The sequence below is a fragment of the Monodelphis domestica genome, chromosome 2 (assembly GCF_027887165.1).
Source record: "Monodelphis domestica isolate mMonDom1 chromosome 2, mMonDom1.pri, whole genome shotgun sequence".
Lineage (NCBI taxonomy): Eukaryota > Metazoa > Chordata > Mammalia > Didelphimorphia > Didelphidae > Monodelphis > Monodelphis domestica.
The window spans coordinates 153,588,200-153,614,903 of NC_077228.1; the positions used below are offsets into that span (position 1 = coordinate 153,588,200).

The 26,704-nt window shown below is 35.7% G+C and overlaps 1 protein-coding gene across 12 annotated transcripts in view; it reads right to left on the reverse strand.

The window, feature by feature from the left end:
- Positions 1 to 26,704, reverse strand: part of TBCE (tubulin folding cofactor E) — a 142,605-nt gene that overhangs the window by 74,383 nt on the left and 41,518 nt on the right. For 9 of the 12 annotated variants that reach the window (XR_008916251.1, XM_056816111.1, XM_056816114.1 and 6 more), the window contains 2 exons: positions 4,439 to 4,621; positions 1,168 to 1,256 (listed from right to left, as the gene is read on the reverse strand). The exons of 2 other annotated variants lie outside the window; for them this stretch is intronic. Coding sequence is in view for 9 of the 10 variants with exons in the window: in XM_056816111.1 (XP_056672089.1) it covers positions 1,168 to 1,256; positions 4,439 to 4,621 (272 nt within the window). In the remaining variant the exon portion in view is untranslated. The remainder of the gene's footprint in view (positions 1 to 1,167; positions 1,257 to 4,438; positions 4,622 to 26,704) is intronic. One more of the 12 variants, XM_056816116.1, reaches the window with a different exon arrangement.

The window sequence follows — 26,704 nt, forward strand, 5'->3', positions numbered from 1 at the left end:
GCTAGGTGTGGCTGGGCTTTTCCTGGTGTTTAATTTTTCCCTTTTTGCTCTAAGTTGATTTTTAATAAATAGTATTAAAATAATTCTTGGAGTATCAAATTGTTAATTTTAATTTTTACACCACCTCAATGAAATCTCATATTTAACATACCCAGAAAACTTCCAGATTAGAGGGTAAAATATTAGTAAGTAGTCAAGCCAAAAGAGATCAAGCACCAAGGAAACACAGTAAGGGTTGAGGATTATACAGTAAGCACTATGAAGAAAAAGAAAATTTAAGATACAAAATACCAAGAGGCAAAAGAAAGACTCATAATTATGAATAATTTACCCTGCAAAGCAGAATATAATCCTACAGGGAGAAAAATGAACTATAGAATAGTTCGTGTAATAGGTGTCTTCTAAACATTTCTGCTTAAAAAAAAAAAACAGAACTGAATAGACTTTTATACATAAAAGTATTAGGCATAAGAAACCTAAAAAAATAAAATATATTTGAACAATCTAAAAGGACTAAATGATGATGATCAAGTGCTTCTATAATAATTGGAGGGGTGGGGTAAGAGGGGACCACTGTCCCTAAAGAATTTTTTGAAGATCAAAAAGGGAAGAAAGAAGCAAATTCTATACATGGGTGCAATTTTGTTCTATTTTGTTTTATTAAAGAAAAGAGATTAGGGAAAAGAATATACTGGAAAGAAATGAAGAAAAAGAGGGAAGACTTACAACTTCTCACTCATGACACACATCAAAGAAAAAATATATGAACACAAGAGGCTGGGGCAGAGTATCCAAGAGCTGTGGTCTGACTTCAAAAGACTAGAATAAGGGTCATATCTGACACTCCCCACAACAGCCAATCATGGCTCATGTCTTCAACAACCACACTTACCTTTATCTAGCAATGCTCAATGACTACACCACTTCCTTCCCCTGTGAAAGTTCCCAAACTTTCCAATTCTGAGTCAGCCAACAGTCAGGAAAATTATCAATACTCTGCTACCTGGGCAACCAGAACAGTAGCACCTTTGGTTAAACTGGTAAAAAATAATACCTGTGGGGAGAGCAATAAACTTTAAAATAATATGAAATCTCTTTGAAAAGAATTTTTTTGGTATTAGATATCATCCTAGATTCCAGTAACAGATCACAAATGAAAAAGGATACTAGGACATGTTTGTGCAATTTTCCCTCTGTCACCAGCGCAACACACTGCAGAACCCCAAACAGAGACTTCTTGCAACTTGTTCAGCTGACTGAATGAAAAATACATAGATTATATGTGCAAAATTAAAATAAAGCCAATGAATATCACAGAACCTTAAATTAAAAGTCCTTTACTATTCTTCAACACAAAGGTGATTCCTCTAATTCAAATGCCATGTAATTATCTTACAAATCTGTAAACTGTCAGATTAAAAAGGGGGGGGGGGGGAGAAGGGATACCACTACAGAAGGAAGAGTATAAAAGGAACAGCACAGTAATATCAATAAGGGACTCTAACTCAGAAACAGAGAAACCAGGCAGTAAAAATGAGTAGAGAGGATCTCAGTCCATGAAATTTAATAGAAAGTTTTTCTCTCTGCTATCAACATAAATACTATCCTAAAGTTAATACTATGTCACTTGGGGTAGTTAGGTTGTTCAGTGGTTTGAGAGCCAGGCCTAGAGGTGGGGAGGTCCTGGGTTCAAATGTGACCTCAGATACTTCCTAGCTATGTGACCCTGGGCAAGTCACTTAACCCCCATTGCCTAGCCCTTGCCACTCTTCTGCCTTGAAACCAAAACACAGTATTGATTCTAAGATGGAAGGTAACGGTTATTGGGGGGAAAAACAGGAGTATCACTGGGAATCATTACTATTACTTTAATTGTCTCTTTGTAAATTCTTTTCCTTAGTCATCCAAACAAAATTTATTATTATTATATGATGCCTTAAAGCATATATACTATATTTTAACATCATAATTTCTAAATTTTTTTAACCTATGAACGAATTACTTCTGACCTACTTGAGAAATTGACATAGATTCATTCATGGTATGCTGGCATAGCAAATTAGGATCTAGCCTTCAAACCAAGAAAGAATAAAGAATTTATTATGCATTTACAATGTAAAAAGCACTGTGCTAACCATTGGGGTTACTGATAGAAAAGGAAGAGAGTTTCTAAAACTTATATTTTCATGTGAGAAAAGAAACTATCAAGTAGAAAAAAAAATCTTTATGTCAAGTATCACTAATAAAAGTTCAACACATAAAAAACTACCATACAAATAAAAGACCAATAACTGTTCACCAATAGATGTCACAAAATATATAAACAAAGAGGTCTGATTAAGTATGTGTCTCTAACACCTGAGGGCTGTGGAGAAGTCACAATACTTTGATGCAGCTTACAGTGCTCCCAAGTGAGGTCCAAAGCAGATTAAAATGTAGTTCCTATCTGATTTCATTGTATTAATTTGTTGTATGTATTAATTAAAAAAAGAAATATATAAATGTAGTTTTCTAAGTCAGTATAAGCACACAAGGATTCTTATATACAGTAATTTGAGTTTGATGCTATTGCCATAAGCAGCTAGCTCTCTGACTCTACTTCTCAACTTAAGGTTGCAGAGACAGTAACCACCTACAATGGCTAGAGTTGCCTCATACAGGATTTATAAACAGGTGTAGTACCTATCTCTATTCAGGAGACCTTTTTTTTCTTTTTTTTTTTACTTTTCAATTTATCTAGAATCAGCTGCTTTAATAAATTAAAAATTCTAATGTGTTTTGCCCCAAATTTTCTACTGAAATGATACTCACAATATGGGGTTATTATATAAACTAGTACCCCTTTAAATCCACAGGAACACTTGTAAGAATGATTACTGATACTTATGATTTGGAGGAAAAAGGAAAATAAGTATTACTTTTTATGTATATCCAGTTTTTTAATATTATCAAAGCACATGATGTTCCCTGAAGGGATATCAAATCATATATATATTAATAAATATATATATATAATATATATATAATAAATATAAATTATGTCCCCTTTTAGATATAATACATTTAACATTTCACTTATATGAATAAAAAGGCAAGAAATGAAAATTTCATCAAGAATTTTGTTGTTTTAAATGATTTTTTTAAATGTAGTTTCCATATAAGAACCAAAGAATTAACTAATTCTGTGTATTTAGATTGGTCCACTCAAGTGTTGCTATTTCCACTTCAGAATATGCATAATATTATCATCATTATCTTTATATATATGCTATACATAGCATATATACTTTATAGTTATAGTTTATTAACTATAAAGCAAAGAATAATGAATTCCCTTGTTCGTACTCTTCTTCCATTATATTATCTGCTTCCATTCCAGATCCCACACAGTTCAGTTTAAGTTTCTTGATGGCAAACATTGTTTTTCATTTTTCTTGTTGCACAATCCCTAGCAATTAATACAGGGTCTTGCATATAACAAATATGCTCATTGAATTGAACTAAAATCTAATCTCAGGATTGTTAATCAGGGACCATTTCTAAGATGTCATCCTCAGGAACTCTGACACTTCTGGATGATTTACTAAATGCTACCTGGTTAATCAAAATGTGCAACATGGCCCTAAAGATTATCATGAAAATCTAAGGATCCCAGTGACTAGTCCTATTCTCTATGGAATTCCCTTATAGAATTTCCATTTCTTAAGTGAACTTTACTGTTTTTGCACAGAATCACATTGTACTACGAACGGTTCTATAATCTTAGAGTTTAGGATAGGATTCAGAGAACTAGCTGTCTCTATTGATGGCTTACTTTCCCCAAAAAAATGAATGACATTTTGGGGCAGCTACATGGCTCAATGGATGGAGAGCCAAGCCTGAAGACAAAAGATTCTGATTTCAAATCTGGCCTAAGATATGTCCTAGTTGTGTGACTCTGAGCAAATCGCTTAACCCCAATTGCCTAGGCCTACACTCTTCTGCCTTGGAACTGATATTTAGTATTAATTCTAAGATAGAAAATAAGGATTTAGGAAAAAAGAAATGACAATATATTCAGTGAAAAGGTAAAAATATGGAAAACAAAAGCACAAAACTCTCAGCTCAAAGCAAGGAGGTAGGAATAACAAGAAATAAAGAATGCAAACAACAAATATGGTACATATGTAGTCATCACAACATTAGCCCTCCAGTTAGACATTTCAAACTTTTTGTTTCCTTCATTTCTCAGCTTTCTTATCAACAATGCAAATAAAAGTACTGTCTAATCTCTCAGTCTTGCCTAAGATATGACAGACCAAATTAAAGAAAAATTCCTAGGCTTTTGGAAGTCTCAGTACCATTGTGAATAATCAGTTAATACATTCAGACCCTCGGGCTCATGAATTTAAAAGCATAATACCATAAAAATTTAATCCATAATATCAATTCCTCCTACCTTTGTAATTTTTTAATAGAATCAAACCCAACAGTTTCTACAGTTTTATTTCCAATTACAATCATCTCATTTCCATCTTCCTCTTTGGGCTTTTCCAATCCATAACGATTTTTAACTGCAGTTAAAAAGTCTACTCCAAAATTTACTCGGTTTGGACGGACAAAGGATCCTCCTGTGGGGTGCCTAGACGAGGACACAAATGAGTATATTCAAAGAAAATGCAATCTTTTGAGAAACCAAAAGTCTCTAACATAAAACTTTGTAAGTTTACAACAAATAAGAAAGCACAACTAGGGGAAATGACAGGAACCAATATGCCATAGTCAGTGGATAAAGCTCAATTCTAGGAGTTTGGAACTATAAATTCTTTCTGAATTTTGAAACAGGATTGCCATGTGACTGGGTAAATTTCTCCACCTGCATTTGAAAAAAAACCCACTATATGCTTATTATGGGAATGTTATTAAGGAATATTAAATTAGTGCCAGGATTCTTAAAATATTATGGTACTATAAAATGGTACAAGATAAAATTATGAAAAATAACAATAATGAACAATTTTACAAAGTATATTCCAATCCTTCCTTGTGTGAGTAGCATAAGTGTATATCACTCGGTTTTTATAAATGAAGAAACAAAATCACTGAAAAGCTAAGTGTGTGATCCCAAAATAACACAACTAAAATCTAGTATCTTCAAGTCAAATTTGTCAAGTTATGAAAGAAATCAATTCTACCATTGTGTATTACTTTTACTTTTAAAAAAACTTGGGAAGAGGTTTTAAAAGACTTCTTACAATCAGTATAATGGGATGCTGAATGAGATTTCAGTGAGATTTTAAAAATATTAATTTTATATTATTAATATGACACAAATTTTCTAACATAATACTAAATATTTCATTATTATCAAGGTGAAATTATGGAATAGTCTTTCTGAAGCAAAATATATGCAAATTGTGAATTACCAAAAATGAGGTAAAGCCGTGAGTCCCAAAGAAAAAGATTACAATTTACCAGTTTCGGTCTTCCCAAAGCACCAACAGTATTTTTTTAAAAGGGGGGGTGGGGAGCCTGGTATAAAAAAAGGTCCATAAATTAACTTCCTTTTATGAAAATATTTTTAAAAGAAGATTATTCAAATTTTTATTATTATTTTGCAACATTTTTGGTTGATATGATCAGTTATGTGATCCTGAAAATTATTATTAGAATGAAATGCTGCTATCTGTATAATGCTGTTTATCATCTCTCTCTTTTTTTTTTTAAACCCTTACCTTCCATCTTGGAGTCAATAATGTGTATTGGCTCCAAGGCAGAAGAGTGGTAAGGGCTAGGCAATGGGGGTCAAGTGACTTGCCCAGGGTCACACAGCTGGGAAGTGTCTGAGGCCAGATCAGAACCCAGGACCCCCCATCTCTAGGCCTGGCTCTCAATCCACTGAGCTACCCAGCTGCCCCCTTATCTTCTCTTTGAATAACTTTATATCTTCCACATTTCTTTATATCCCTCAGGTTTGTCATTTTTAATGGTGCAATTAAATTCCATTCATTCAATGCATTTCATTATGCTGATATACCATTTAATTTATTCAACTGCTACACTAATAGACAAGTTACTTAAACTGTCTCACTGTTATAAATAATGCTACTATGAACACTTCTGTGGAAATACATTTTTTTTCTTTTCGATTAATTCATTTAGGTATATTTTTAGTTAACAACTATGATCAGTTTTAAGATTTTTATTGGCTGTTGCCAGACTGTCCACTAAAGGCTTTGCTAATTTACAATTTCATCAACAATGTAATTAAACATGTTCTCTTTTCTCTTCTGCCCCACCAAGACTGAATTCAATCAATTTTTATTTGTTGATTTAATGGACAGAAGGAGGTACCTCAAAGATGTTTTGCATGTAACTTAATAAATGTTTTTTGAAATCAATTTGCATTTGTGAAGTTGAGTTTTTTCAGATGATTATTTGAACTTAAATTTATTTCTGTAAATGATTCATATTTTCGAGTGTGTGTGTGTGTGTGTGTGTGTGTGTGTGTGTGTTTATTCATCCATTGGGGATTGGACATAATCAATATAAAGTTGTATAATTCTCAATGGATTGAGAACCATACCCTAGAGGAGGTCCTACATTCAAATTTGGCCTCAGACACTTCCCAGCTGTGTAATCCTGGGCAAGTCACTTAACCCCTATTGCCTAGCCTTTACTACTCTTCTACCTTGAAACCAATTACCAAAACAGAAGGTAAGGGTTTAAAAAAATTTTTTTTGCATGATAAATTTTTAACTGATACATTTCACTTAAAGTTCTAATCTAAGGGTCAGTTAGTTTTATAAGACCTTTGGGTGTAGTTCCAGATTGTTATCCAAAATAGTTCAAATAGTTCACAACCCAACAATAGTTTTTTAATATACTTATTTTCCTTCAACCCCTTCAGCATTTGCCCTTTCTGATAGATGTGAGGTGTATGGTACCTCAGAGTTGCTTTAACTAGCATTTCTCAAGACTGCTTCGGCTGAACAGACGGAAGAAACCAATAAGAAGGTTCAACGGCTGAGATGGTGACGCAGCAAAGCACTGTGGAGTGCTTAGAGCGTGTTGGAGCACAAAAGACAACACGGCCATCCAATGCAGCTGAGGAAGTCTCCAGATGTAACGACTTTTTGTGCCACTGGACCCAGGCTTCCAACGCCGAGGGAGTGGGACTGTCTGTGCATCGACTTTTCCACTTAAATCTTCATGCACAAGTGTCTTTGTGCACAAAAACACACAAAGACAATAGTCATCCTTGGTTACCAAGAGACTACTACTAAGTGATTAAGAACATTTTTAAAATATGACTATAAATAGTTTTGATTTTTTCTTCTGAAAACTATCTGTTCAGATCCTTTAAACATTTATCAATTGGGAAATGGCTCCTCTTTTAAAAATGTTTTTAAATATAAATTTGACTCAGTTCCCTACATGTTTAAAGAAATGAGGCTTTCATCAGAGAAACTTGGTGTAAATTTTTTTTGCTATTGCCTCATTGTTTATGGTACCTTTTAGCAAAATGTAGTTTCTCTGATTATCTCTTTTAATTAAGCCTGTATTTGCTTTTATTTTGTCTGAGATCATGATTGCTACTCCAGCCTTTTTTTACTTCAAATGAAGCATAATAAATTTTATTTCAGCCTTTTTATTTTACCCCTGTGTATGTGTTTCTGTTTCAAAGTGTATCTCTTTTAAACAACATATTGTTGGATTCTAGTTTCTAATCCATTCTGCTACCCATTTTCTGTTTTGGTTTTATTTTTTTTAAACCCATACCTTCTGTTTTAGAATCAATACTAAATGTCAGTTCCAAGGCAAAAGGATGGTAAGGGCCAGGCAATGGGGGTTAAGTCACTTGTGCAAGGTCACATAGCCAGGAAGTATCTGAGGGCAAATTTGAACCCAGGACCTCTCATCTTTAGGCCTGCCTCTCAATCCACTAAGCCACTTAATTGCCCCCTCCATTTCTGTTTTATGGGTAAATTCATCCCACTTACATTTATAATTACTTTGTATTTTTCTCCATCCCATTATCTTCTGTTTCTTCCTATCTTTTTATCCTGTCCCACTTCAAAAGTCTGTTTCACTTCTGACCACTGTCTCCCTTAATTTACCCTCTGTTTTATCATCCCCACCTGTACCCTCCCCATCCCCATCTCTTAATCCCTTCTCCTCCTAGTTTCCTATTGGTAAGATAGATTTTTATATCCCACTAAGTATATGTATATTCTTCCTCTATAAACAAATTCTAAGAAATAGGGGTCAACCACCCCCCTCCTCCATTTCTCCACTCCACTAAAAAAAGCTCCTTCTTGCATGCCTCTCTTATGTGAGAAAATTTTTCCTGTCTATCTCTCCCTTTCCCCTTCTCCCAGCCTTTATCTCATGACTTGGTTTTTGGTGGAGTTTTTTGGAGATCATTCCAACATAACTGACTCATACTCATGTCTTCTATCTATATAGATTCCTTTTAACTGCCCTAATAATGATAAAGTTCTTGGGAGTTATAGTAAGTTTATCTGTTTATGCTTCTCTAGAGTCTTCAATTTGAAAGTTAAAATTTCTCTTCAGCTTTTGTCAGGAATACTTGAAAGTGTTCTACTGAATTAAAAATCCATTTCCCCCTACCCTGAAAAATTATAGGCTTGTTTCCATCCCATCCCATTTTCCTCCAGGAGTCAGCATCTTGATCATCAACCTAGTCTCCCTCATATCTTTTTTCTTTATTCACTACCTCCATCCTGGTTGACTGCAAGCATGTCCTGATTTCCCTAATCCTTAAAACTGTAAAAGATAACCTAATTTAATGCCTTTAATCAGTTTATATTCATTGTTTTATGGCTTTTTTAGGACTATATCCTCTGGATGCAATCCTATTAGACAACCAGTATAATAATGATAAATTGTAACCTTAGATTTAATAGTAAGTAAAAAATCCCAATTGTTGATTGAATAATTGTTTATGGGAATCAATAAAAATCACATTGTGAATAAAATAACAAAGAAAATCCTTTGAAATGCCTTGGCAAGATCAAGGAGAGTTGTTTGCATGCCTTCAGCATCTTGAAATGTAACCAGATGCTCCTAAGCCCAGAAATTTATGTCATCTCAGTTGCTTCAAAGCTCTGGAAGTGACATTGGGCTTTTTAACCATATATGAAATAGGAATGAGAAGATAAGAAAACTTAACTTTCTTGAAGAAGGAAGTCCTTTAGAACATGAAAACTTTTGGTTGCTCCCCTATCCAAAGAAGAAACATTTAACTGACCACCACCACCACCCCTCTTCTGTGGGGGGTAGTTTGTATAATCTGACTCTTTTATGTAGACTATAAAAGTTTAGGCTATTCATGTCTCTCCATTTTTGGCCAACTTGGTACAGGTCTTGACACTGACATTTTATGAATCAGAGTTCCTACAATGAAATGTCAGTTTGAGCACAAATATTTGCTTTCTAGTAGTGTTTATTTTCAACAAAACATATACACACACACTCTCCACACTTGACCCTATTATTTCCTCATTATATCTTATATCATTCCTCTCTTTCACAATCTAATTAATAGAAAAGGTTGTCTACATTAATTGTATTTATTTACTCTCTCCTATTCAGTTTTTAATCCCTTGTAATTTGTCTTCAATCCCACAAATCAACTCAAACTATTTCTTCAAGTTCTCTCATCAATGTTGATATTGCCAAATTCAATGATCTTTCAGTCCTCATCCCTACTGACCTATTTGCTGCATGTGACACTGCTGACTACCCCATTTTCATGGATGCTCTCACTTCTCTGGGTTTTTGTGATTCTGTTTCTCTTCCTATCTGTCAGATCATTCCTTCTCTGGTTTCCCTGGCTTATCAATGATGTTCTATTTCCTATGCATAGATAAACCTCAGTGATCCACCCTGAGCCCTCATCTGATGTCTAAATGTTCTTTAAGTGATTACATTAACTCCTACTGCTTCAATAATCATCTTATGCAAATGATTTCCAGAGTTATAAATCTAGTCCTCATACTTCTCCCAAGCAACAGTACTCCAAACATCAAAAGGTTGCTAGACATTGACAGCTGGATGTTCTATGGACATCTCATATATCATCCAAGATCTTACAGATTAGAACAGAAATCATCCTCTAATCCTAAAACTAGAGCTTTTCCCAATTTGTTTGGTAATACCAATATTCCAAGCAGACAAGTTCCCAATTTCAGGGCAATCTTCTATTATTTCACTCTTCCTCACTCCCAATCAGTTGCCAAATCAGTTTAATTATTCTTCCATGATATTTACATCTGTTCTGTTTTCTCCAGAACTCAACTACTATAACATCTTAATTAGTTTCTCTGAATTTTTAGGCTCTATAATCTATTCCCATTAAGTTAACAGATCAATATTGCTTAAGCACAGTTTTGACAATGTCATATCTTTTCAAAGAATCTCTATTGCAGCTAGAATAAAATACAAACTTCTTTGTTTGGCATTTAAAGTAATTAACAATCTGGTTGCCAGAAATGTTTCCTCACTGGTTTCATATTATTACCCCCTTAGGAACTCTATGTCCTAGCCAAACTGGCCTTCTTGCTTTTCCTCACATAGTACATTTCATTTCTTGCCCATGCCTTTGCAATAGAATATTATTTCCCCTTCAAGACCACCTTCTGGAATTCCTAACTATTTAGCTGTTATTCTAGCTCAAGTGCCCCTTTCTACACAAGTCTTTTTCTTGTCCCCTCAGTTGTTAGTACTCTTCACCTTGAAATTCATTCTATTTCCTTATCTACTCCAAGTATCAAGGAATGAAGACAATAGATGGTAGGAGTAATTAAACTCTAAGGCTTAGCAAGGAAAGATCCTGGATAGATAAAAGGACAAGAGACTTGGGAGGAGAGGACAGTACAGGGCAGTACTTGTTCAACAGGGGGCTCAAGATAGGGAAGGGTAAAGGATATAGCTAGTACAAAGAACCAAGGGGTCAAAGTACTAGAAGTCATGGTAAGTACAAAGAATAGGGGTAGGAAAGATTTTGATCAGATAAAGGAATTTCAGAGTTCGTGATGTAGAATTAGATTTTTGAACCTCAGAACTCTCTCTCCCAGCATTCCATGTTCCTTCTCAATTATGTGCTAACATAAGTTTTGTGTAGCTCTGACCTTGTGCTCTCTTTCCCCTGATCGTGATCGCGGCTGAGGGAGCTGGCTTTACTCAAGCTTTTACTTTTGTTCTTTGATTTCTTTTACTTCAAGTGATTATTAATAAATCTTATAAAATATAATACTTGGAATTATTGGATAATAATATTAATCTTATAATGAACAGTAGAAGTTGGACACCTGTGGTTAATGGCAACATCAAGGGTACATCATTTCAATACATAGTTAAGATGAGTTGGAGGATAGGTTGTGGAAAATGAGTTAACTGAAGAATTGGAAAGTTAAAGAATATCAACATGTGTGTCAGTGTCCCTAATATGATAGCAGGAGTCTAGGGGAGAGGAAGACAAAGAGCCAAGGACTGAATTCCCAGAGGAAAAACAGGAGCTACCAGAATTCTGACTGGGTGATAAATATAGACTGAATGAATTTCAAAAGAAGAGATTACTCAGTGATAGGAGAGGGAGAGTCTGTAAGTGGCAATGGGAAATAAAGTGTATTACACCTTTCCCATACAATCAGTGGAGTTGGGAGGTGAACACAGGGAATGGTGAATATGAGTGCAATGAGTGAAAGTGCAATCAGTGGTGGAATGGTTGGCCAGGGATGCCATGTCATCGAGAATCAGGCCTCAATGAGCGTAAGAAGACAGAAGGAATGAGAAAAGAAACAGTTTAAAATGAAACAAGTTTTTCATCTATAAACTAGATATTTTAGGGAACAAAGTGGAAAGGGCAGGGATATAATGGAACAAATTTGGAATTCTTTCGAAGAGTTCACATAATTAACCATTCATCATGACAGAAGATTACATGTTACATGTACATACAATAACTTGCCCGTAACAGTTTTTTAAACAGCCCTGATACATTTGTTTTCCCATCAAAAAACAAGAGGTGGAAAAACTGACAGATATATTCTTGTAAAAAACTTCCAGAAAATATTATATTGAGTTTGTTTTGATTCCCTAAAAGTGAGATTGTTGAAGATCAAAAATTTGCCATCATCTCCTGCCCTACTATTGGGGGCAGCTAGATGGCTCATGGCTCAGCGGATTGAAAGTGAAGCCTAGACACAGGAAGTTCTGAATTAAAATTTGACTGCAAATCACTGAGCAAATCATAACTCCCATCTCTTAGCTCTTACCACTCTTTTGCCTTGTAACCAATACACAGTATTGATTCTAATACAGAAGGTAAGAGTCTTTAAAAAAAAAGGGGGGGGGATTGCTATTGGTATTTTCTTTAATTCAACACTGGTGCTTATTGGTATTGTGAAGGAGGATTCAACTGGCCACCAATATTCTTATTCCCTTTCTTCCCTATTCATTTTTTTCAAGATTTAATCAAACACACTTTGATATATTAGCTTTTAGGCTATAAACACAATTGCTCAGAACCCCTGGTTAAGAAAATCTCTAAAATGGAGGCATGATTTTGACTATGCCCCAATTTCAATTTATGTTTATCACTAGCTAATTGGCAGTAGCAAAGAACTGGAAACAAAGTGTATGCCTAAGAAATGGCTAAATGCGGTACATGAATATTCTAAAATATTACTGTGCTATAAGAAACATGGACTATAATGAATATGCAAAATCATGTATTTGCATGAAATGATACAAACTAAAGAAAGCAGAGACAAGAAAACAACATATACAATAACTACAACAATGTAAGTAGCAGGAATAATCACCATAAGTGATTATTATAATAATCAATATTTTATTATTATAATATTATATTATTATATATACAACATATATATTATATTATTTTTAATTTTTATTTTTATTTTATTATTACACATATTATAATAAGCAATAAAGTGAATGTTCAAAATCTATAAACAATAAGCTTGCCCAGATAATGAAAGAATATTTCTCCCCATCCTTCATAGGAGCTAGGGGAGGAGGAAAATTCCTAAGAGTGAGTAACACTACATATACTGTCAGATTCTCTCTATGTTCTGATTGGTTTTCCTGATTTTTTTCTCACTATTCTTCCTCTTTTTCTTGTTTCTTTTTTTAAATTGTTATACAGAATGGCTCTCAAAAAGAAGGAATGGGGAGAAAGGAATGCAGAAAGAAAATCAGGTAATATAAAAATTATATATATATATGCACATTATACATATATATATATATATATATATATACACACACACATATCCATAATTCTAAGGCAGAACTCAATTTTATCTTCTGGCTTAAATATCTTGACAGTCCAAAAGCATTCTCAAACTTCATAAAGGAAAGCTTGTCTTTCTAAACTATATAACATAAAAAATGGTAAAATGACTAAGAAGTATTAACCTATAAATTTTGCCCAATTCGCATGACTTTGGTTTAAAAGAAACTGAAATAAATCACCTAAACCAGTGATGGGCAACCTTTTGAGCCTGGTGTATTAAAATTCGCCAAGAAACAGAGCATAACTCAGATGGTGTGTCAATTCGAGAAAAAAACATCCTTCTTGGCATGTGTGAATTTCAAAACTACTCAAACCTGTTCAAACCATTCTTTAGAGGATGGGATTTGGCTATTTCCTGATCCTGATCAATAACAATAGAGATACTTAGAATGACAGAATCAGGTCTTGGAAACTACGATCTCCACCCTACTCAAGGTAACAGGATTTAGAAAGGGCTGCAGCAAAGCTCAAGATTTAATTATTTGAGAATATGGCCTTCAACAGACATATGCAAAGGGGACAGACCTCTGGGCGGTCCTGGGTTAAGCTAGAGCCACCATTGGCACCGGGGAGACACAGGAAGTGAGGTAGAGGAGAGCTCAGGAGTGCTGGGACTTCCTGGGTGGAGGAGAGCGTGTTAGTTGCTGCCTGGTGCTTGGAGTGGAGGCCCTCAGACTGTTTCTCCATTTTGGTCATGTGAGTGATAGGGACTGATCTCTTTTCTTTGCCTCGGCTATCCAAGGCCTTGGGCCTTTGGCCCAGCCTAAGCAGAGTGGGTATTTAAGCCCTATTCCCTTCTCTCCCCTTTCTCTCTCTCTCTCTCTCTCTCATACCTTTCTTCCTCCTGTAAGTAATTAAAAAAAACTCCATAAAAGGTTGACTGCTGACTTGAGTTTTCATTTAGGAATTACATAGCTGAATTCCTTGGAGACCTTAAATTAATATATATCAGTCTTTTAAAGTGATTTCCATATCACACATGCAGGCCCATGTCATTAAAAATGACTACACATGTCAGTGCTGACACACATGTTATAAATTCACCATCATGGACCTAAACCATAATTCTCATACATCCAAAGGGCAGAAGCAAAAGCAAGATATCAAGCAGAAATCCTAGATAGCTGTTATTGACATCAATGATTGTTTCACAAATACAATGTTTCAAGTAAATTTATAAGAACAGAAAAGAACAACAAAACAAATAAAAATTCAGCCTCAGACACTTATTAGCTGTGTATTCCTGGGCAAACCATTTAACTTCTCTTTGCCTTGGTTTCCTCATCTATAATATGGGGATAATAATAGCACCTCCCTCCCAAAGCTATTGTGAAGACCAAATGAGATAATAAATGTAAAATGCATATTAAACTAGTACAATGCCTGGCACATAGTAAGCACTATTACTGAAATTATCATTACTTATGACAGAAAGGAAACAAGAGATTTTCAAAGGAAACAAGTAAGCTTTATCATAAGTAATGCAAACTCTTAACAACCATATGTGAGACTGCATCAAATCACAAATAGGGAAATTCCTTTTTTGATTATTCAAGATTCTATTCTAGCCTCCTGACCTTGACTGCCAATTCATTTCATGGGTCATGTACCCAATAAGTCTCAAGTGAAAGTGAAAGTTAAGCTGTTCACTACGCCTGTTTAGATAGCATGCTTTCAAGCCTAGATACTGATTTAAGAGAGTTAAGAAGTGTCCATATTCAAGTCATGAAAAAACTTAATTGGTACCTTTGTTCTGTATTGCCATGAAGTCAATTATCCAAATTCACAATGAGAAAATAGCCATCATGTGTGGGTTTTAAAATTAATAATCAACAACTAAATATTATATTTTATAAAGTTTTATTATTAACAATTAAAGCAAAAGAACTGCCTGAATTCAGCCTGGTTGCAGGTCAAAGAGGGTGTGGGAGGAGCATAAATCCACTTAAATACCAATAATGTGATCTTGCCAACGTGGGGACATAGGAGAGATTATAGGGAATTTGGGGAAATACTAAGGACTTCTGGGGTTTGAATTCAAAGGTTCAAAATCTCCATTTATATGTACCCCCCGTGGTCCTATTGGGAAATCAGGTTCCCTAAAAGGATCATGGAAACATAATCAACTTAAAAAATGCAATAATTTGTGGATAAAAGGAAGAACAAAAAAGAACAAAACCAGTGATTACTAGGTTGACAACAAGCCAATTTGGGGGCAGTGTCCTTTGGCATAAGAGTATACATTCAAAACAAAGGCATTTCAACCCCCCATAATTCAATTCACATCCCAAAGTTCATGCTGGATCTTCTGGTACATCATGTGGTCTCTGCAGGCACCTTCATGGCACCTTCTAGATTCTGGGAGGTAGTCTCTTGTTCTAAATTTAGCTCAAATTCAAGTCAAAGTTCACAAAATAATTAAAAGAAAAATCTTCTCAATACTGTTGATATGTGCTTCAAATACAAAAAAGAAGAGAAAAATAAAACTCAGATACTATATTGCACATGCAAGGAAAAAACAATAAAAAAGTTTTAAAAATCAAAAAAATATAGCTTACAATGACATACAGTGTCAGCCATGTGTGAGTACAAATGATTTTCAGAATAAAACAGTAACATAGTAGATAATGCACACATTTGAAAAAGTACCAAAATCCTTAAAATTCACAATAGCCCAGTTAATTATAATATCAAACAAACCCACTATCATATTTCACATAAGTTGCTAGATGGCATAAAAAACCTATGAAATGATGGATATTTGTCACAATTTTTATGAATGTACCAAATCTTTCAACCATGGCAAACATATTTTTAAACAAAGTAAAACTTATTTCGGTCTAGAGCATAATAAAGAAATCCAGATTGTTTGGGCGGAAGTAAATTAAAATGAAGAGTTTTGTAGGAGCTCTTTTTTCAGTTTCCTGCTACATAGAAACACCTTCAATAGGAACATTTCTTTGTTTCTCTACCTTTAATACAACATTCTTTATAATATAAATATAAAATACCTTCCATTCAGAAACCACTAGTTATGTAAAATTATTTCTGAAGACCCCTTAAAAGTACAATTAAATTCTTAGCTTACTAAATTCTCTAAAGGTTGCATATAGCTTTTGATGAAGTCCATCCATCATCATTATGTGACAATACACAAAGGCAACACGTCATCTTCGAAAGATGTAGTGAAAATCATTTGGGCAAGATGTTCATGGGCTTACAATGATATTTTTGTTCTTTAGCAAAGGTAAAGGTACAAATTAAAGATCAATATAGGTAAAACAGTTTAAAAGGATTCAGTATAAGAGAAAGATATTGATTAAATTAAAACAGATGAACTTAAAAAAAATTAAACCTTAAAGCATTCAGTAAATACAATAATATAAACCAATGAGAAGATGCAGGCAGGCAGTGCAGTCAAAATCCTTTTCACCAATCCCAATAGACTTGTTCACTATTATAGAAAGAGAATAAACTCAAAATAGTAAGCAAGAAACTTCCAGATCTTTTTAAAAGTTTCCTTCCCCTCCCCCAGTATTTATTATCCATTTAGAGTTCTTTTCTAAGTGCTTTGAATTTTTTCATAGAAGCACAGGGCAGAATCTCCACTCTACATGTTGAGAGCAGTTAGGACTTTAGAACTTTGTCAAAATATTTCAGGTTGGCTTGTAGCATAAGCAGCCTAGCTTGTGTCATATTCTTGAGGAGAAGGGAATAAAGTGGTAAATCTCCAATGAAAATAAAAAGTCACAAGAAAAAAATTTAGCAGATCCAAACTGCACTTTTTAGGTCTACCAACTCAAACTGTTTTTCCAGAGTTTCAAGAATGCTTTGCCATAGCATTTTTTCCTGAGAGACACTAAATGGAAAAACAGCTAGCACAGGCTCCCACATGGGAGGGAGGGGAGGGATCAAAGGATTGGGAGGTCTCAAGAATGGCAGGCAGGTTGAGTCTGATCAGGATTTGTTGAGAGCTGGAAACCAGGCCTGTGAAGCCCAGGCTGAACCAGGAGCAACAGCAGTGGCAGCAGGTGATGGACAGCAGGGCGGGGCAAGAGTGCAGGCAAACTGGGTCACCAGACACTCCTGGTGGGCGGCCACCAGACAAACTTAATATCTTTACTTTAAGACTATCCGCTCAAAATTTTTGAGAATTCGTAATCACTTTGTCGTAAGCCAAAATGTGAGCTTTAAAATTAATAATCAATAACTAAATGTTATATTTTATAAAGTTTTATTATTAATAACAAAAGCAAAAGAACTGCCTGAATTCAGCCCAGTTGCAGGTCAAAGGGGGCGTGGAAGGAGCCTGCATTCACTTAAATACCAATAACATGATCTTGCCAACATGGGGACATAGGAGAGATAATTGGGAATTTGGGGAAATACTAAGGACTTTTGGGGAATTAAGTCTAAGGTTCAAAATCTCCATTTATACACATGTCAAAGAGGGTTCTGATCTCTGGGAAAATTCCTCAGAAATTCCGCAAACACTTTAAGGGCAATCTCTTTTTTCTATGAAAAAGGTCAAATAAATTTTCTGTCAGCTATGAGATGTTGGACTCCTCCCATTTCCTTTCGTCCCTCCTTTGCCCTACACCAATTATTATGCTGAAAGAATGCAGAGCATATATATGAGAAATGAAGTTAACATTTAACTCCTTGTTACCCTAACAAGGGGTGTAATGGGGTGTTCAGGGAGGGGTAGTATCTCTGGTATGGAGGGCTTGTCATGCCCTCCTAGGGCAACTCTCCAACCTCTGACCCTCACCTGACACCCAGCTCTCATTTGTGGCTCCCAGTAGCTGCTAGCATGCGGCAGTGGCCACACCCCAGGCAACGGCTTCGACAGGCCCGCTAAACCTTGTGAGGGTAGCCATCAGGTCATAGACACCTGGTGAACTAGGGCTTTGCTCACCCAGCATGTGAAGATTGCTTCGGCCGAACAGATGGAAGAAACCAATAAGAAGGTTCAACGGCTGAGAGGGCGACACAGCAAAGCACTGTGGAGTGCTTAGGGCATGTTGGAGCACAAAAGACAACACAGCCATCCAATGCAATTGAAGAAGTCTACAGGTGTAACAACTTTTCGTGCCACTGGACCCAGGCTTCCAACGCCGAGAGAGTGGGACTGTCTCTGTGCATCGACTTTTCCACTTAAATCTCCTTCACGCACAAGTGTTTTTGTGCACACTCATCTACATCACAGATGAAAGCACACAAAGACAATCGTCATCCTCGGTTACCGAGAGACTACTACTACACACATGAGAGGTGGGATGTTTCCTATGAGGAAAGAGGGGAAGAATGGGAAGCTATCTTTGATGTTGCTGTTCTCATAAGCTTGGTAGGGTTCTTTCATCTCCATGAACTGATCTGAAAATACTACACAGAGAGCTGGTTGAGCCTTAACCCAATACAAAAACTAGAAAAGGCTGCTGCATCTATGCATCAAGCTTTCCTAGGTCTTCTCCCACCTACATAGAGAATGTTCTTCAATAAATATTATTAGGCTATATTAATTTTGTTTGTGGGCTTCCTTTTCCTACCTTGTGGCCTCAGACTTCTCATATCTCTCATTTAGATAGTATTAGCTGCTAAATTGTATGGGGAAATAGAGAGCAGCATAAAAAAACTGATCAATTCCCCTTGTCATTTGAAAAATATTCCAAATAAAAATGAAATTAATTCATTAATGTAGTTCAGCAAGTCTTCAGAAACTTATAGTCTTAAGGAGTTGCCTTAGCTGTTATTAAGGGTTTAGTGACTTGCTTGTGGTCACACAGTATGAATTTCAAAACTACTCAACCCTATTCAGACCATTCTTTAGAAGATAGGATTTAGCTATTTCCTGATCAATAACAATAGAGATACCTGGAGTAACAGAATCAGGTCTTGGAAACTTCAATTTCTACCCTACTCAGGGTAACAAGATTAGGAAGGGCTGCAGCAAAACTCAAGATTCAATTATTTGAGAATATGGCCTTCAACAGACATGTGCAAAAAAGGACAGACCTCTGGGCAGTCCTAGGTCAAGCTAGAGCCACCATTGGCACATGTGAGACGCAGGAAGTAAGGTAGAGGACAGCCTCGGGATTTCTCATGACTTCCTGGGAGGAAGGTGAAAGGCAGTTGGAGACTGGTGCTTGGAGTTGGAGGAGCCCACGGACTGTTTTCTCCAGTTTGGTCACATGAGTGATAGGGACTGATCTCTTTCCTTGCCTTGGCTACCTAGGGCCTTGGGCCCGCTTTGGCTTAGCCTGAGCAGAGTGGGTATTTAAGCCCTCTTTCCTTCTCTCTCCATTCCCTCTCTCTCCCTCTCCCTCTAATACTTTCTTCCTCCTGTTTGTAATTAAAACACCATAAAAAAAAAGTTGGTAGCTGACTTGAGTGTTTCATTTAGGAATTACATAGCTGAATTCCTTGGTGACCTTAAATTTATATATATATATATATATATATATATATATATATATATATACATATATATATATATATATCAGTCTTTTAAAGTGATTTCAATATCACAACAATCAATAAATATCAAAGTTAAGCCTTGGATCAAGGAATCTTGACTCAAAGCTGGTCTCTCTCTAGTCACTATCCTATACTTTCCCTTGTGTAAATAGAGACCAAAGATTCAGCCTTTTGGGTTTGGACTTAGCTAAAATGAGTTAAGAACTATTCTACTATTTCCTTTCTTAAGCAAATAAGTTAAATGAAGATTAATGAAATAGCAACTTCAAGCTGCTTTGGATTCATTAAGACATTATATGTTATGATACAGCAAATTAAATATTTTTACTTTCCATAGGGGATTTTAAATATTAAAAAACTAATGAATTTCACAAAATATTACATGTAATTTATTAGAAGGAAATCTAATTTGATCAATATAAAGTACATTAGGTGGTATAAGATACCTTTAATAGATTTAAATAGTCTAAGCTACATTTATTAAATTAAAAAATTGATAGGCAATTCAATTATAATTGAACTTACCCTGTTCTGTTATTTGAAATGCCATCTCACTTGTTCTCATTCAGTTTTATTATTCAAGAATTATATATCAATTGGCATCTACAGAAGTCTTCTATGACCACTTGACCTAGAAGCAGCACCTTCCTCCACTAAACTATCTTAACCCTTATGTAATAAATACCTTAGCTAAATAAGTTTACAAGTCTCAATACTCAAATCATATATTCTATTAATGTTTTGGTATTAACATTAAAAGCAGGGGAAGCTATGGTAGCTCAGTGGATAGAGCCAGGCCTGGAGATAGGAGAATCTTGGTTCAAAATTGGCCTCAGACACTTCCAAGTTGCATGATCCTGGGCAAGTCACTTAACCCTAATGGCCTAGACTTACTGTTCTTTCTGCCTTGGAAATGATAGTATCAATTTTAAAAAAGAAGGTAAGGATTTAAAAAAAAAAAACATTAAAAGCAATCTCATAAACAAAGAAACCTCATCTAGGCAACTCTTTTTCTCTTTCTTAACTATCTGGGATTTGTCATCAGGGATTTATTCCGCTAACTGGAATTCCTCTAATAAAGATAACTGACTAATGAAGTATGAGTTAGGAAGTAGCTCAACAAACTGGTCAAAGGTTACTGTTCAAACAAATTTCGGGGGCAGCTGGGTAGCTCAGTGGATTGAGAGCCAGACCTAGAGATGGGAGGTCCTAGGTTCAAATCTGGTCTCAGACACTTCCCAGCTGTGTGACCTTGAGCAAGTCACTTGACCCCCATTGCCTAGCCCTTACCACTCTTCTGCCCTGGAGCCAATACACAGTATTGATTCCAAGATGGAAGGTAAGGAAAAAAAATGAATTTGTTATGACTTTGGCTTCCAGAAAAAGTATTAGGACTCATTTCCAAAATAGACCAAAAAAGCTATTTAACCAATAGTCATTGGCCTGTTTGGTACCTAGTCTTAATAACCCTTATAACTTCTCATCTATACTATTACAATTGTCTTCTAATTGGTCTCCTGGTCTCATGCCCCCTCTATAATTCATCTTCCACATAGCTGCCAAAAAGTTATTCCTATAGCACAGGAATGGTCTTGTCAGCTCTCTCCTCACCTCAATTCAATAAATTCCAATGATTCTCTATTACCTCAAGGACCAAATAAAAAGTGCTTTATTTAGCACTGAAAGGTACAATTCCTTTCCCAGGTCATTTTATGCTTAATGCTCCTCTAAATAGTCTACTATTCAGCTACATTGTCCTACTTGCACAGATCATCCTATTTTTTCCCTTTGTCCTGGCTGTCCCCCAGGTATGGGATGTTCTCCATCCTCACATCTGCCTCTTAATATCCTTAGTTTTTTCCAATATTCAGTTCAAATTCTAATTTCTGCAGGAGTGTTGGCTAATGAGATTACCTTTCATCTAATTCTCTCTCTCTCTCTCTCTCTCTCTCTCTCTATATATATATATATATATATATATATATATATATATATATACACATACACACCCATATACACATACACACATATATGTGTATATATGCAAGTGCCCAAAAACAATTCGAACAGTAACATCAAAAATCACTGATCACAGACCATCATAACAGATATAATAATGAAAAAGTTTGAAACACTGTAAGAATTACCAAAATGTGACAGAGATATGATGTGAATACATGTTGTTGGAAAAATGGCACTGATAGACTTGCTCAACACAAAGTTGCCATAAACCCCCAATTTGCTAAAAAAAAAACACTATATCTACAAAGTGCAATAAAATGAGAAGTGTCTGTGTGTAAATATTTATGTATATGCATATGTACACATAAATGTATATATCTACATATTAGTTCATGCCCACTTACACACATGGCTATTACATTTATACAACATACATTTTACACATGTTAGTTATTGTATGTAATATAAATGAATATTTTACATGCCTAGTTATTTACAAGTTGGGTCCTCATTAGAATGTGAGCTCCTTAAAGGCAAGGAGTATATTTTTTACCTTTCTTTGAATCCAATGTGTTTGACTTAGAGAAGGCATAATTTCATAAATGCTTTTCTACAGACTATATGATCCCAACGAATCTGAAGTTGACTGTGGTTCCACAGAGGGGCAAACTGAAGCCTAGGCTGGCTGTATAACAATCCCAGCTAAAGAATCATTTCATTTCAACTAGCATTTATTAAGTACTCACTAGTGCCAAATATTGCCTAAGTGCTAAGGATATGTGGGTTTTTAAATTAATATTCAATAACTAAATATTATATTTTATAAAGTTTTATTAATAATAACTAAAACAAAAGAACTGCCTGACTTCAGCCTGGTCACAGGTCCAAGAGAGGAAGAGGGAGGAATTACAGCCACTTAAATACAATCACATAAAATGCAGGGATGAAGGAGGGAATTTTGGGAAATACTAATTGATGAAGTCCAAAGGCTCAAAATCTCCATTTATACAGATGCAAAGAAAAGTGAAAACAAACAGGCCTGGTGCTCAAGAGCTCATAGTCTCTTAGGCAAGACAACAAGTAAATAGCTATTTACAAATAGAGAGACACAGGATAAATTAAAGACAACAGAGCAAGAAAGGCTTCTAATAAAATGTGGAATTTTAGCAAAAATCTAAAAAATGCCAGGTGGAAGGTAGAAGGCAGAGATGGGGATGGAGAGCATTTATAAGCATGAAAATATTCAATTGGGTGGGTGGGTAGGGGCAAGTATTTCATTCAAGAAATAGCAAGGAAGCCAGTATTATTGGATCATAGAGTGTATGATGGGGAATGACTTATGAGAAAAATGAAAAAGTAGGAAGGGGTTAGGTTATACAAACAGCTTTGAAAGTCAGAGATTTTTTATTTAAGCATTAATAGTTCAGGAGGGAGGCAATGAACATGAGAATCATCTAATATATTAAAAGTTCAGCCATGAATCTTTCTCAGCAACTTTTATAGCAGTGAGTATTGTTAGTAAAACTTCATAGGGTGCTACCCATACTGATTCTGTGGATGTAGTTCTACTAAAGTTCTTTAGATACACAGTAGCACCCAGACGTATGTTGTATAATGTGTAATCTATTGGGCTTGTTTGTACTAATACTCCCATTTCTTATAATTCTTTGATCCTGTTTTGTAGTTCCCTTAAATACTCTGCTATATTTCTATCTCGTCCCACCATGGAAGTATACACAGGAGTGAATGTTTTTGCCTTTATAGGAGAGTATTCACACAGCATTTCATTAGGTGAAATGTGTAATTCACCTCTGGGTCTTGTTCTTAAATAAAACAGAGCTAGTAGTATCAGGCCATTTTAGATGAGTTTCTGTGCACAGTTTTCCTATCATCAACAATTTCCCAGTTCATTCTTTCAACCTGGCCAGAAAACTCTGAGGATGGTAGGGTACATGAAACTTAGATGTTATTCCCATATTTACATAGATTTGTTTTAATACTGATTCTGTAAAATGTGCACCTCTATCTGAATCTGTCCTTCCTGGTATACCAAACTTAGGTATGATCTCTCTTAACAATACCTTTGTTACAAAATTTGCTGTGTTTTTATAGGACAGAAAAATTTCTGACCATTGTGTTAACTGATCCACAATTACTAAGCAGTATTTATAATTCCTGCTTTTGCCATGTTTATGTAATCTATCTGCAGGTATTCAAAGGGTGAATTAGCTAATGGCCATCCCCCAAAGGCTTTTTATTGGTTATGTTGCTGACAAACTAAACAAGATGAGCAAACTTGAAGCAATGTTGTTAATACCAGGTGCAACCCACATTCTCTTTACTGTATCCACTATTGCTTATGTATGAAAGTGACATTTTGTATGTATTGCTTGGCAGATATGAGTGTAGAATGTTCTTGGGAGAATCAGCTTTCTTACTGAGGAGATCCATGTAAGATTGTGTTGTTGGGCTTTAAAATTTTGTTTCCACTTCTGTACCTCTTTCTCTATGTGTGCTTTTTTCTAAATCTTTTTTTATTAATTATAGAGAGGCTTAGTATGAGTTCAGGACCTTGTTCTGCAGCAAATTTAGCTGTGACATCTGCTCTATGGTTCCCCTTGCTACAAAATCAGCATTGTGAGTGTGGGCCTTACAATGGACGGTAGCCAGTTGTTTTAGAAGCTGTAGAGCTTGCAACAGTTCATGGATTATTTCTGCATTTGCAATTGTCCTTCCAGATGATGTTAAGAACCCATGCTGTAGACATAAGAAATCAATTGTATGGCAAATGCCAAATGCATACTTTGAGTCGGTGTATATTTTTGCAGCTTTGTCCTTTGATATTTCCCAAGCTTGTTTTAAAGCAATTACTTCTGCTGCTTGGGCACTCAAATTTCTAGGCAGTGAGGCAAACTACACACTCTCAAACTCAGTTATTACTGCTGCTCTAGTGTATCTTAATCCTTCTCTCATATAGGATGAGCCATCAATAAACAGGATCAAATCAGGGTTGTCCAGAGGTATATCAGAGAAATGTTCTCAAGGGCTTTCTGCTAGCTAAACCACTTCCTCACAGTCATGTAATGGTTCCATTTGTGTTGGCAAGTAATATAACGAAGTTACAGGATTTAAGTTGTTGTAACTTTTGAGTGTGATATTGTCATTCCTTAACAAAGTGCCCTCATACCTTCTTAACTGCTGGTCTGAAAGGGCTTGGGTTCTGCGTCTTAACATTAATGCTTCAACTTCATGTGGGCACATAACCATCAAAGGATATCCTAACACAAGATCTGCTGCTTTCATCACTATCAAGGCTGTTGCCAACATACCGGGGGAGATATGGGGATGCTCCTGCAGCAATGGGATCCAGTTGGGCTGAATAATAAGCTATAGATCTTTGTAATGGACCCAAAGCCTGGGTGACCATACCAGAAGCTACACCTCTCCTTTTGTGGATATGGAGAACAAATGGTTTTGTGTAGTCAGGAATTCCTTGTGCAGATGCTGACAGAATAGTTTCTTTTAACTTTGTGACTACTTGTAAGTGTTCAGTTGTTAACTTTAGTGGCACTTTCACAATATCCCTTGTTAGTTGTGTTACTAGGCTTTGTAATTTCCCCATACCTGGAATCAACTGCCTACAAAATCCCGTGGTACCCAGTATTGCCCTAAGCTTCTTCTTGGTCTTTAGAACACTAAGTTTTTGTATGTCAGCAATCCTTTTTTGTGATATATATTTGGACTCCTCTGATAACACAAACCCCAGATATTCCCTGGGTATACACAATTGAATGGACTTTGAGATCTTGTGTCCCTTTTTATACAATTCAATCAACAGGTGTTTGCTGTCTCTTTGACATACCTTTTCTATTGGGGAAGCCAGAAGCAGACCATGCACAAAATGGATCAATCTGTTCTCCCTAAAATGAATGGTGGAAAGGTCCTCTGTTAAAATTTTGGAGAAGATTGTTAGGTTTTTGCGTAACCTTGAGACAAGCAATGTCATGTGAAATGTGTGCCTTTTCATGTGAATGCAAATATCTTTTTTGAGTCTTCATGAATGGGAATTGAAAAAAAATGCAGAGCACAAATCTATAAGTGTGAAATATTTTGCATGGCTGGGAACTGCTGAAATAATTGTTGCAGGACTTAGAACAAGAGGATGTCTTTTAACAACATAGTTATTCATTGCTCTGAGATCCTGCACAAAGTGATACACAACTTTCTCATTTGCACACAACTTGGGCTTTTTCATTGGCAATGAGTATGTTATATACTCAGATTGACATGGCACTATACTCTTTTGCTATATGAGGGACTCTATCATTGGTGTTATTTCCTCTACTTAATGGATACTGTGGGATAGAGGGGGGTGGTAATCTTAACAAGTTCTTCTGATTTTAACAACCCCACATCTGTTGAACATATTGCCCATAAACCTTCAGGACTATCTGCAGGAATTTCATATATATGGTTCCCTTCTTTCTCTATCTAAAAATAGTACTGGGAATAAATCTAAATATTCTTTAGGTAATTCTAGAGAAATGTCACCAGTTGGCATACACACAATTGTTGCCCTTAGTTTATGCAACAGGTCCCTCCCCACAAGATTCATTGGGGAGCTAGGCATTAATAAAAATGAATGTTCTACACTTAGGGGACCTAGGGATTCCATCCTAGGTGGAAACTTTTTAACTTCTAGGGGTGTTCCTGAAGTTCATACAACCTGCAGTGAAGGCACAGTATCACACTCTGTCAGGTGATCTCTTTAGTACAGACTTAGAAGCCCCAGTGTCAAGCATACATTGTACAAACTATATTCAACTTTAAGGGTAACATGAGGTTCAGTACTCTTCCTTGAAGAGTGGACTGGAATAAAAGGTGTTAGAACTTCAGGATCAGGAAAACTATACTCTTCTTCCTGTCCTTCACTCTCTA